Source organism: Ursus maritimus, unplaced genomic scaffold, assembly GCF_017311325.1.
Source record: "Ursus maritimus isolate PB19 unplaced genomic scaffold, ASM1731132v1 scaffold_2, whole genome shotgun sequence".
Taxonomy (NCBI): domain Eukaryota; kingdom Metazoa; phylum Chordata; class Mammalia; order Carnivora; family Ursidae; genus Ursus; species Ursus maritimus.
The window spans coordinates 54,259,336-54,273,598 of NW_024424452.1; the positions used below are offsets into that span (position 1 = coordinate 54,259,336).

The 14,263-nt window shown below is 35.5% G+C and overlaps 1 protein-coding gene across 1 annotated transcript in view; it reads left to right on the forward strand.

Moving 5' to 3' along the window:
* The window catches only part of USH2A (usherin), a 676,781-nt gene that overhangs the window by 151,821 nt on the left and 510,697 nt on the right, over nt 1-14,263 (forward strand). The window contains exon 14 of the mRNA XM_040636016.1: nt 9,456-9,619. Within this exon, the coding sequence (XP_040491950.1) occupies nt 9,456-9,619 (164 nt within the window). The remainder of the gene's footprint in view (nt 1-9,455; nt 9,620-14,263) is intronic.

Consider the following 14,263-nt stretch of genomic DNA (forward strand, 5'->3'; position numbering starts at 1 on the left):
GGGTCTTACTAGATGTCTTGCAGGGTGTTATGTGTCTCCTGAAGTTGAGAAGACCAGTGGACTGATAGATTTCTAAGACCTGGAAAATCTAAACGAGGAGAGACAATCTGTCAGTACAGTGAAAGAGAGTGCTTTGATGATTTTATACTCCCAGAGTTTTTCAGGCAAGGAAAAGAGTATATTTGTCATGACTAGATAAGGTCTATAAGGAAGAGGGAGGGACAAGATGGGGTTGGTTATCTTAGCACTTGTACGAAAGGCCACCTGGAAGGCTAAAGAGGCTCAAATAGAGAAAAAGATGAGATTCTGGTGGGCTACACAATTAGCTGGCAACCAGATGGAATAGAGATGCATCTGATTTCTCTAAAATTATAGGTGAGAGATACCTAGTAGAGAGAGAGAGATCAATGAAGAAATCACTAGAGTACCACCTCCAGTGAAGTCAGCTTTGTACACTGTGGGGCCAGAGAAAGCAGCCTGCTTTGGGTTTTGCTAGTCCTGGGAGCTCCTACCCTCCTCCAGCCTACGCATGAGAGAAAAGGAGAGTAATAAAAAGAGCAGTAATAAAACTCTACCTTCTCTGGTTGTAGACTTGTAGCTTTCATCATGTCCTCGCTAGAAAAAAGGGGAGAAGTCTGTTCTTTAAAATATCTATTCTTTGAATAGATTGGAGTATTGACTAACATACTGGACTAGACATTTTATTTTCTGAATGTAGCCTATTTTTTCCCTTTCAGCTTTATTGAGGTAAAATTGACAAAAATATATATGCTCAAAAGATCGGGAAAAGATGAGAGTAAAATTGATTTATGATTGCTTCTTATGACTTCCGGTTTTTCAATGTATCAATTATTCTATTGTCCTCCCTATTTCTTAAAATTAGCTCTTTCTTTGGCCTCCAAGATCTTATCTCTCTGATTTGTCTTCTCTTTTCTTGCTTACTCCTCTTTAATCTGACCCTTCAATTTACATATCTATGTTTATGATTTCAGCCACTGTATAATGTTAATCACTCCCCAATATATTATCATCTATTCAGATCTCTGCCATGAGCTCTAGGCCTATAGTTACCTATCTCTTTGAGGTTTAAATTTGCATGTCTCTCATTCTTAACATAGCCAACACAGAACTAATTCTTCTTTATGTTACTTTCGTCATTTCCTCCCAAGAAGAAAATAAAAGTCTCAAGACATTTCATGCCATCGTCATCTTGATGAAGGGATATAAATCTTTAAATTTAAGTCACACCATCCATATGCGAGTGGGGCTTAGGATCCTCTCAGTCTGGACAGGATTGTCTCTGATATTGAGCATAGGTTGCCACTAGAAAGAGCTATTGGAAGTAAGAGCTACCATATATAATGTAGTTTCTCTGAAATGAATAGAAAGAATAAAGCTTCTCATGACCATTTGAGGCCCAAGGAAATCAGCAGGATTTGTCCTCTGCTAATCAGTCATATGGAATGCCTGTGCTTTGAGTTGACCCTTTTATTCCACTGATGAGTTCGACTGTCTCTTTTCACTTTAACGTTGATAATCATTAGAGAAGAAATCTTCTGGCACAGAAGGTCATAGAGAAAGATATTTCAAAATGTGACAATGAGGATTGCTTGAGTTTATACTTTTGCACATCATTGAGAAGAGATAAAAATGGATTTTATTCTTTTTATGTTTTCCATTCCTTTCCTGAATGATATTGAAATCTCTTTGTTGACTTCTGGTTGTTATTGTGTGTATATACTAACACTGACTATTTTGAAAATGTGCACAAAGATGACTAAAATATATGGGATTCCATTTAGTAGAAGGAATTTTGTTTCTTGAAGGGAAAGTTCACTTATAGTCGAAATATATACAGACATACTGCATAGGAAAACAACTATTCACGCCTTGATGACAAATTTTTTAGAAAAAGAAAGTAAGTCAACTAAAATCAATCAAATCTATTTTGAACTAGGTACTGTGGTAGGTACTTACAAATATACATTTTTTTTCACTAATTTCCAAAATTCTACAGCAGATTGTCAATATTTTATTGTTAAGCAAGGAGAAAAGGCAAGTATCATTGTATCTCTTCATCGATTTAGAAAATAAATTGACTTTCTCCTCTGCTTTTTCCATTTATATATTCAGGGGACCTTATTTAAGCCTCCATGAAGTTCACACATCACCCCAGCTCTTAACTGTGTTCTTTTTATTGTACACAGTTATGTTTCCTATATTTTTCTCTTGGCTTATTTTCTAGACTTTTCATATACTCCCAAGGGCAAAATAAATAAAATAGTCCCTCACCCTAAACTGTAGCAACAACAGCAAAAATCCACCAAACACAGCAGTAACAGGCTGGAAAATCATTTGCCTGTTTTCATCCAAGTGGTTTATTCTTCAAAAGTTACCAATCACAAAAAGGGGGCATGTATTTTAAAAAGCTGATCCAAGTGCAAAAATCACTCTGTTTACCTGTGACATATAAAGCAAACATGATTTAATCAGTATTGAAAACAATGAAGCAAAAAAAAGTCTGCCCACTGAAAAATCAATAAAGCAAAAAAAAAAAGTATATCATATTTGTCTAAACCCAAAACAATGAGACAAAAATGGGCCACATTCAATTCATCTCAATTGGTAGTTGAGACCCATATTTGACATACTGTACACCCTGGTACTGTCCTCAACTTGACCTGTAAGTACGATTCGTTCTTCCCATGGCCAAGCCTGCTCCAGCTCTCTAGTGCAGCTCTATTTCTCTTACGTACCACCCACACATCACAGTCCCCCGAAGTTTCTCCTCTAATGACTTCTTCTCTCTATATTCATTAGTTGTATTTTGTCTTTTTGAACCTCAAGGCGCTGGGAGCTAGAAGTATCATGACTGGTCTCTTACCAGCTGATACACACCAAACTAATTTTCCTCAGATAGTAGGAAATTGGGTTGTAGGCTGGCCAGAAAATCTAAAGGCTCAGAGCCCTAAAACATACGATAAAGTAAAATTCTTCTATGACCACATTATTTTTGAATTTACTGCAAACTTTCTCCATTTGAACACTGAATTATAGATCTGGTCTGTTAATCTTTTCACATGTGTATTTCCAACTGATTTCAATGGGTCTTTCTTTGAGAACCAGATCAATGACTTCAAATGAAAGCAGATAATTTACTTGTCAACTTACTTCCGTTCATGGTGGGGGAATACTGGGGAATGTGCCTCACAGATTCATGCTCCACAGTGACTCTTTGTTCAACAACTGTCATCCAGAGTGATGGGAGTAAAAGGGCTATACACTGCTCTTCATCTAGCGATCTAGCCATTCCACAAAGTAGTGGCAGAGTTCCCAGAAAGAAAGCAGAAGTGCGCCAGGACCCTTGAGGCCCACACTAGAGATTGTCACATTGCTACCTTTGCCTTATTCTATTGGCCAAAGAGAGTCACAGACTAGCCCATATTCAGGAATGGGGAAATAGATTCTACTTTTGGATGATGGAATTGTGTAGTTGGTTTAAAGGGCCTGCATAAAGAGAAGGGTGAAGAATTTTGATCATTTTTATAATCTCCCATGACCACTAAATGGTATATTCTTCTTTCATATAGATTCTGTATGATTCTCTAAGAAATGTCCATTTTTGTAAATTAGTAGTATTTTTTCAATGTGATATAATTAGAATAACTCAATGTTGGGCATCAGGATATCTGGGTTCCAGTTATGGCTTTTCCACTTGACCAGGCAAATTAGTTTCCTATTACTGATGTAATAAATTACTACAAATTTAGTAGCTTAAAACAACGTGAATCTATTCTCTCACAGTTCTGGAGGTCAAAAGTCCTAAACTAATTTTATTGGGCTAAACTCAAGGGATCAGCAGGCCTATGTTTCTTTTGGATACTCTAGGAGAAAATCCATTTCTTTGCTTTTCCCAGTTGAGAGGCCACCTACATTCCTTAGCTCATGGCTCCTTCCTTCATGTTCAAAACCAGCAGAGTAATGTTTTCTCTCTTTTCTGACCTCTGCTTATGTTCTTCCAACTTTTCACTCTGACTCTCACCTTCCTGCTTCTTCCTATCTTTGATTACATTGGATACTTTTGGATAATCCAGGATAATTTCTCCATCTCAAAATTCTTAATCCCATCTGCAAATTCCTTTTACCAAGTAAGCTGTAAAATATTCACAAGTTCCAGATATGAGGACTTAGAGATTGTTGAGGGGTCATAGTTCAACCTACTGTACTCAGAGTTCAGCAAACTATGGCCTGCAGGCCAGATCTGATCTGTCATCTGTTTGTGGAAATAAAGTTTTATTAGAACACAGCAATATTCATTATTTATATACTGTCTATGACTGCATGCATACTACTATAGCAACAGAGATCTAATGGCCCACACAACCTAAAATATTTACTGTCTCTTCCTTTTTAGATAGAGATTGCTGACCCTGTAACCAGATCACTGTCACCTTGGGCAAGTTACTTATTTCCACTAAGCATCATAAAATCATAGCTTTTTAGACTTGGAAAGAACCTTAAAGTAATTCTGGTTAAACTCTACCCTATACATTTCTTTGCATAAATCACCTTTTCAAAATAACTAGTCACTCAGTTTCTGCTTGAAAACATGTAACTAAAAAGAACCTCTGTCTCATGAAATAACTTGTGTTTGTTTCAGACAACTCTAATTCTGAGAAAGATCATTTCATCCCTATGACTTTCTTACCTAGTTTTATTTCTGCCTTCTAGGACCATAGTGAATAAGTGTAATCTCTCTTCTACCTTAAAACACTAAGAATTTGAGTCTGTTATGGTACCTTAAAGTTATATTACTATAATATGGAGGTTAAGGGAAATGACATAAGGGTTTCTTCTAGACGTAAACATATGTGATATTGTTAATATCATGAATCTTCTGAGATTTTATTTCTTTTAAACATTTGATTTTGGTGACCATTATGTGGGATTAAGTGGAGTGTCAATAAAAGGGAAAGTTGTAGGGGTCTCAGTTGCAGAATCTTGCTAAGCAGCCTCTTCTCTAAATGACAGGAATGCCCCCTCCCTGGACTCAGATGTCATTGTTGCCTGGATGCAAGAGATTGCCCAGATTTAGTCTTAATGAGTCCTTTTATTTGTGCCTGGGAAGGCTTCACTTAGAGGGTGGACTGGGTACCATTAACTCCTCCCTTCTAGATGAGATGATACCATTCTCACTTCCTCTCCAATAAGCCATGTGTATGGCTTTCAGTTCACATAGGGAGGATCTCCAAGCCCCAAATCCCTCTCCTTAATTCTTATTCCAGTTCCAAGAGAATCCAGTGCTATTTGCAGGCTGTGATATAAGGAAACAATGAGATGTACTTCTACTGCAGAGAGGAAATATAATCTTAACCAGGGAAAACCAAATCCTCTCTAGAGCACTCTAGCACTCACAGGATTGAACTGAACTGTGAACTCTTCTGGCCTTAGGGTGTCACAGCAGAGGCCAGTCTTAAAGAAAGCTGTCCCTTCCCTGGGGGAGAGGTTAGCTAGGAGAACAGCTAAGCTGATCAAAAAGGGCTCAAAAGAGCTAAATTGTCCTTAGAGCTACATGTCACATTTGATTTATCTGTGATGTCCTATTCTGAGTCTAAAGCTTTCCTAGTGCTTCATCATTCATTCATTCATTCATCCATTTGTTCATTCAACAATATTGATTGAAACTTTACTGTGTGCTAGGCTTTGTGCTAGGGACTGATGGAAGAAAACTCTTGGTCCAATTTCTCCAATTCACCTTAAAGCCTCTTTCTGTTTTACTCATTAATAATCATTAATAATCCTTGTCTAAATTCCCTCAGCAATTTGCGATTTCTTCCTCATTCATTCTTTATGTTGAATGGTGTCCCCATCACCTACTTATCAGCAAATTAGAAAACTGGAAATAACTCTATGCCCTTCTTTGCTTCTCTTTTCAATTTGTCTACCTCATCCTACTGATTTTACTTACTCAACGTAAGTAAAACTCTCCTCCTCCTTTCCATTGTTCCTTACCATTGTCACCATTGCACCTAATCTAGCAATATCTTGCCTCTTCTTACCTTTCCTGTTTAGCTTTGTTTGTTACCCCTATATATTCTGAATTTATATCCAAAAATTTTGAATTGCTTATAATCTCCTACCCTCTCCTGATGTTTCTTATCTCTCTCTTTTCTCCCTCTCTGACTTGCCTGGCATATTCCTGCTCAACTTTTAATATTCAGCCAAACATCTCCAAAATTCCTTCCTTTTTAAAAAGATTTTAGTTATTTATTTGGTGGGGACAGAGGGAGAGGGAGAGAGAGAATCCTCAAGCAGACTCCCTGCTGAGCACAGAGCCCACCATGGGGCTTGATCCCAAGACCCTGGGATCATGATCTGAGCCGAAATCAAGAGTTGGATGCTCAACTGACTGAGCCACCTAGATGCCCCCCAAGATTCCTTCTTAATACTTTTTCCACTGTCCCATTCCCTGCTACCAGGTAGTTTTCCTTTTCTGTGCCCACAAAGACTCAGCATACATCTTTATTAATGCTGTTATTTTATATTTCTCACTAGACTACAAGCTCCTTGAAGACAGGGACAACTCTATCTTATTCCTTTTTGTGTCCTCAGTGTCTCTTCTGGTCCTGGAACATAACTGGACCTCAATGAATATTACTTATGTCAATCGATATATTTAAATTAATTTGATGGTATCAATGAATTGAGACCCCAGATGGAAGAGAGGTGTTGAAAAAGAAATGTCAATAAAATGATCTATATCCTGGAATACATCCCTAAACCTCCTGCAGTAGCTCTCCCTCAGATGATGGAGCTTCTGACAATGAAATTCAGTCCTTCATTAATAGTGATGTTTTGCAATAATAATAAGTAGGGCAGCTCTTTCTCTTACCATTTGCACCAATGGACTAGGTTCCATGGAAAGGAAAATATATGAGATTTGTGATTTAAGGGACAGAAGCCAATTAACTTCTTTCCCATTGTACTCAGTAAACACTGAGTTACAGAAGGGCCCAAACAGAACTATAATAGCAGAGTGCTAGCAGAGATTAGTGATGTTTTACTCCTGTTTTGTTTACCATAATGAACTGGTCAATAAACATCACAAATTGTTTATCTATATAAATCTTGACAGATTACTCTTTATGAAATCCATTTAGCAAGTGAGGTTTTCCCATAAGGATGAAAAATGAAGATTTTAAACAGATTGCGGGAGTAGCTCTGGCTGTACCAGGAGAGTCAGTGTAATAAAGGTTTCTTTATATTAATATTACAAAAACCATTTATCCTGACAAAATCAATATCACAATTCATCTTAGTTTGGTGTTTCTCTTTCTAAGCTTAAAATGTCTTCCCCTTTATTATGTATAATTTTGTTTTAATAAATGTGAAATATATTTCATTTAGGAGGTGCTCTTGAGAAAGGATAACTTATAAAATGACATCAAACTTGTAGCTTATTTGCTAAAGAGTCTTGGAAATGTTTGAAATTATATTTGAGTGGCTGAGAAATTTATAGGAATCATTTTACTTAAACCTTAATTACAAGATTATCCCTAGTGTCCTCTGAGTTAGGAACAAACTGTAATATTCAAAAAAGTCTCCTATGATCTTCGTTCAGGTAAAATTCTCTCTCACTGAAGTCAAGCAATTATAACAAGTCAGATAAGTTAGATATAACAACAGCTGGTATAAGAGACTATAAAATCAGGAATAGTCACATTTAATTACTCAAAACATTGCATGCTTTCCTAAGAAGCGATTTATTTATTCCATTTGGATTCAGAACTTAATATCCCATGGATATTGACAGAGCTGACTTGGAGTTAAGTGTGTAGCAGCTAGCTGGAAGAAAATAGAACTACATCAAGAAAAGGAATTATGTTATACACTGGAAACTATTACTCTAAATGTACTGTATGTAAAATAAGTGTGATTGTCTCATGAGTGAATGGTAATAAAAACTGAAATACTCAAGAGACACTTACTCTTGAGTGGTGTGGTGATATATATGCATTGGGAGAAGCTTGCCTCTTATTGTTTATGCTTACCAATATTACATTAAAAGCCTACAAACAATATACTCTAAGTAATGGCATATAATGAAATTAAGAGCAAATCAAATATTTTGTTGCTTCTATAATTCCATTTTAATTTCAGTGCATAATTTTCTTCAGCTCTGATACTTAAGTAGCCTAAATAAAATATCTATTTGAAATGGAGTTCTGATGCATGTTTCTACATAAAGGACTTAATATAGTGGTTTGTAGGGGGGAAATGTCCTTTTATCATGACATAAAGAGGGCAAACTACAGTATAGTGGTTTTCAAGAGAAACTGTACTTTATTTATTCCCAAGGTGATATTAGTCCATAAAACAAATTTGCAGCTTATTTAGCAGTCCTTTGCTTTTATCAGGATTTTTAAGGGTGTTGAATGATTACCCGAGAGATCACACTGTAGAAGTTGCAGGGGGATAAAGAAACTATCCATCCAGGATCTTTATTAGAAAATAGAGGTGAATCCATTTAATGTTGTTTTAAATGTGCCACATAGAAAGTTTCTGTTTACAAGCGAGTTGTCTTTTTCCATGTGCTGTTTTTGCCTCTCTAACACTTCACGGTGCCAAAATTGCTTATCCTGATCAATGACATTGGCATACGCTAAGAATTTGAATAACTTACCCAGAGGAAACAGGTTTTAGCTTCTATCATGGCAAAATGCCAGGCCAGTGATTTTTACAAACAACTTTAGGTCCAAGAAATTTAAGTTGAAATGAAGTTATCTCATTATATTTGTGTCATTAACATCTTTTAATAAATCAGAAAAATGCTTTATTCTCCAACTATTCTGGATAAATGAGTTTAGTGCATAAAATAGAAAATGAAATATAACCTATGTTAAGGCATCGACAGTACTGGAACATGTCTTCCTCAAACTCTTTTCTTAGTGAAATTTAGTCTTTATAAAACTAAATATAGAATTTCAAGATTTTTAGGGAGTTCCATGGTTATCACATCTGGTGTTCTGCTTCATAACTTGACAGATACTTGGAAAGATGATTTATGGTTACCTAATCTAAATTTTTAGCTGTCAGAAGAACAGCTTTTGTGAGAAAGCAAAATTTACAGTATTAATTGAACAAGTGGCATTCAAAATAATCCATAAGATGTATCGTGGCATGAAAAAAGCAATATAACAATTTTTTTGGCCATTAATTAGTTTACAAAGGGGAGGCTTCATAGAGATTTTATCGTGAACAACATTTTGTTAAATATTCTTTTGCTGTCTTGTTTGATGTTGTGTTTGTTTATTTGTTTAGCTCAAGTGTTCTTTTCAACATATTGGCTAAAACAGGCCATCTTATTTCACAATGTTATTGATAAATGTAACTTATACTATGAATTATTAATCAAAACATTATTCTCTTTGATGGTTTATTTGTCTTGTTTTCAGATGTCAGCCTTGCAATTGTCATCTCTCAGGAGCCTTGAATGAAACCTGTCACTTGGTCACGGGCCAGTGTTTCTGTAAACGATTTGTCACTGGCTCCAAGTGTGATACTTGTGTTCCCAGGGCAAGCCATTTGGATGAGAACAATCCACTGGGCTGCAGCAAAAGTAAGTGAACTTTGGCCCTGTGCTGGTGGAAAAAACATCATGCAGAGAAGAGTATATTGTTATTTTCTTTCTCCATTGAGAACCCATCAGAAAGGCTTAGGCACAAGGTGGAGAATTTAGGTGGGAAATGGAAAAAAAAACAGTTACACTAAATGAAACTTGTGTTCTTCTTCCTTGATTAGATTATTGAAATGGTGATTATGTTAGTAGTGGGAAATTTAAAACATTTTGTTAGAATGGAATCACTAGTGTGGTGACCAGAGTCCTGGTTTTCCCCCAGACATTGGACTTTCCAGTGACACAGGACTTTCAGTGGAAAAATCAACACTACTGGTTAAAACAAAATGATCGGTCACCCCACCAAACAAGGACATTCCCAGCCAATTTTCTATAACACGTGAGAGATTTATTCTTATGTCTTATGAGTTATGTCCTCCAATCCACCAAATTTTATGGGTACCATTCTATTATTAGTTGCTTATTGATATTATAGCAATTATCACTGTTTATCATAACATATTACTCCTATATTTGATATTTCTTCTGCAGGTTGTATTAGTTGTTTAAATATCTCTCACATTTCTATTTTTAACTCCCAGAAGTCAAAGATTACATCTTAGCATCTTTTGACTTTTCAACACCATTCTCCAGTGTCTTGACTTGATTTGTCAAGGTCACCTGCAGTCCTACGGTTTCATAGCATATTGATGATTTATTTATATTTACTCTAAGATCATATATCCTTACCTTTTCCAGAATTTCTAAGAAATGCCTGCTGAGAACATGTGGTAAGGAGCACTCTACAGCATATTGTACAATGCATGTTCTCCTTGGGGTGTCCTGGGACTATCATGAGTCACAGTGCGAGGGAATGCCATAAGTCAGGACAAATCATCACAAACAAGCTTGCTTGGAACTGTGTTATCTACATTTAAGGGAGAGAGAAATAAGTAAGAAAATATGGGGCTCCACAGCAACCTTACTAGATTTCGAGGTAGGGGAAGGCAGGGTGTAGGTAATGATTAACAAGACATATTCAGATTTTGTACCTGTGTAGTTTATCTTCAGTATCCTGTGTTTTATTTGGTCTCTCTGGGTGTTAGTATAAGTAAAATTGTAGGGATATATGCTTCTTTTGGGAAAGGACTATCGTAATTGCTTTTCTGTGTAAATACAGTCTAAATATAAATCTGGATTTCACTGAGAATTTAATTAATATTTGCTATTCATTGATTAACTATAGAATTGATTGATTTCTGTGCGACAGGAATTCCAACATATTGTTTGGGATGTCGGTTGTAGATCATCATTTTGTGAGAACCTTACATATAACATCCTGAATCTTAGCGATTTTGATTAGTGTGTGTGTGTGTGTGTGTGTGTGTGTGAAAATATTGACATCTGCTCCACTTTTTTCTACCTATTCTTACACCTAAGACACAGTCTCGGAACTATACCTCAGGCAAAACTGGACAGTTTGGTTCACTGAACACCTGGCCTACATTTCTTCGTAGTGGTAGACATGGAGTTTTATGTTTTGTCTTTCCTTCTCTGGGCTGAATCTTCTTGTCTTTCGAAATGTTTCCAATTAAAAAACTTTCATTTTCCTATTCTTCCATATATATATATATGGAAATGCCTTGAGTTGACACACACACACACACACACACATTTATCTATGTATATATTTAAATTTTCTCTTTAAAATTGTGATCCTTAGTGTTGAATACATTTGTTCAACCACTTGGAGTAGTTGTTGCTGCTGCTGTTTTGGGTGTGTGTTTCACAAAATTTACAAAACACTGGGCAAAGTTAGAAACTATCTACAGAGGTAGTTCATTCAAGAAAAAAAGTTAGACAAGATTCCTGCCTTTAAAAGAGCTTGAGGCATAGTCAGCAGAAGTGATGGATAGACTCACCGTAAAAGGGAGTGAACAGGGGGCACAGAAAATGCTGACGGTGGCATGAGTATGAAGGGAGCCTGCTTTCCTTCCTGTTCCACCTTGATTTTTACATGGTACTTGCTTTTTATCCTAGCAACAGCCGGAACAATCAGCTTCACAAAGATATGATGCTATTGAAAGGAATGTAGTGCTATCTATTGTTGAAACTGTGAACTACCTCGGGCTGGTATTTTCCTCTGTGTCCAACAGATGTCAAGCATGTGTTTTCCTTGAACATTAGAATGTTTCATGGAGTCCTTCTACACAGTTTGGGAACCACAGGATTACGACTGTTATCTTTTCCACTTCTTTATCTTTCCACTGGCAATAGGTTAGCAATATCATTTGTAATTTTTCCTTTTTTTTTTTTTTTGACAGGGAGTTGAGTTGGGAATCTTGAGCATATAATTTCCAGAGTACAGGAGAATTGAATTCAGATAAGGTAGTTAGACCCTCTCTTACAATCTGCTTCCTTATTTCCTGATTCATTTCTTTCCCATTGATATTTGTTTCATGCTTTCAAAATGATAGTCATTCTCCTTGATAGAGGTAATACAAAACAGGTATTAAATAATTCTGTGTTCTGTATGCTTTACTAGTGAATGAAATGAAATTTCGTTTGCCCTAAACTTCTAACTATGAACTTAACTGTGTATATAAATATATACATATAATTTATAGCTCATTTGTGTTTAAGTCTTCTTGATACTATTCACTTCTTGTTTACCTTTGGTTATTTATCTGTCTTTTTATCACATATTTTTCCTTTATCCTTACTTTATCAGAGAGGCTTTTGTAGCTAACGCTTTTTTTTAAAAAAAAATTTTATTGTGGTGACATATATATGACATAAAATTGACCATATTAACCATTTTTAAAGGCACAGTTCAGTGATATTAAATATATTCATAATGTTCAACCATCACTACCATGCATCTCCATAACTTTCCTTGTGAAGTGGAAACTGTATACCCATAAAACAATAATATCTCCCATTTGCCCCCAGCGTCTGGTAACCACAATTTTACTTTCTCTATAATTTTGAATAATATAAGAACCTCATATAAGTAAAATCATAAAATATTTGCCTTTTTTGCATGCGGTTTATTTCACTTATCATATGTCCTCAAGGGTTATCCCTTTTGTAGCTTATCTCAAAATTCCCTTTCTTTAAAGGCTGAATAATATTCCATTGCATGCATGTACCATGTTTTGCTTATCCATTCAGTTATCAATGGACACTTGTGTTGCTTCTCTGTTTTGGCTTATGTGAGTAATGCTGCTATGAATATGGGTATACAGCCATTTCTTCAAGACTCTGCTTTCAATGGCTCTGCTTTCAGTTCTGTTGGATATATAATCAGAAGTGGAATTGCTGGATCATATGGTAATTCTATTTTTAATTTTTTTGAGGAACTGCTTTGCTATTTTCTACAGCAGCTTTACTGTTTTAAATTCCTACTGACAGTGCACAAGGGCTCAAATTTCTCCATATCCTTGCCAACATTGTTATTTTTTATTTATTTATAGTAGCCATCTAATGTGTATGAGATGCTGTCTCATCATAGTTTTGATATCCATTTCCCTAGTGATTAGTAATATTGAGCATCTTTTCATAGTTCTTGTCTATTTGTGTATCTTCTTTAGAGAAAGTGTATTCCAGTTATTTGCCCATTTTTTAATTGGGTTATTTGTCTTTGTTACTGAGTTGTTATAGTTCTTTATATATTTGAGGCGCATGTCCTTTATTAGATATATGATTTGCATATGTTTTTTCCATTCTGTGTGTTTTCTTTTCACTTTCTTGATAGTGTCATTTGAAGCACAGATGTTTTAAAATTTGATACATTTCAATTTGTCCATTTTTTGTTGTTGTTTATACATTTGGTGGCATATCTAAGAAACTATTGTCAAATCCAAAGTTATGAAGATTTTCCCCCTATGTTTTCTTATAAGAGTCTTACAATTTTAGCTCTTAGATTTAGGTCTTTGATCCATTTTGAAATAATGTTTAGATATGTTGTGAGTTGAGTTTCCAGTTTCATTCATTTCAAAAGTGGATTTCCAGTTGTTCCAGCATAGTTTTTTGAAAGGACTATTTTCTCCTTGGTTCTTGTTAATCTTGTTGAAAATCAGGTTACTGTATTTTGTTGACTTTTTAATTTTTGTGTTATTTTATTACTAGTTGTTCTATGAATTAGAATATGCATCTTTATTTGCCACGGTCTACTTGAGATTCGTACTGATTTAATCCTGGTAAAATATAACAAGTAAACTCTTGATATAGGTCCCTTCCTTTCCCCATCTTTGACTTGTGGTACTGTGTAATTGTGTGTGTGTGTGTGTGTGTGTGTGTATAATAAACCCTACATTACACTAATATAATTGTAATTTTCTTTTAACACTAATTTTTATAAATGATTTGAGAGAAGAAAACAATATGAATATACACACACATAACACACAGAGTCCTTAATGTTTACCCACATATTTACCCTTTCTGGTATTCTTCCTACCTCAACATGACTCAATTTATTTGCTCTCTGTGTCATTTCCTTTTAGCCTGATGGATTTCTTTAGTATTTCTTGCAGGGCTAGTCTGCCAGGAATGAGTTCTCCCACTATTTTTAAAAAATTAGCTGCAAATACCTCCTTTCTTCCTTTTTCTTCCTTCCTTCCTTCCTTCCTTCCTTCCTTCCTT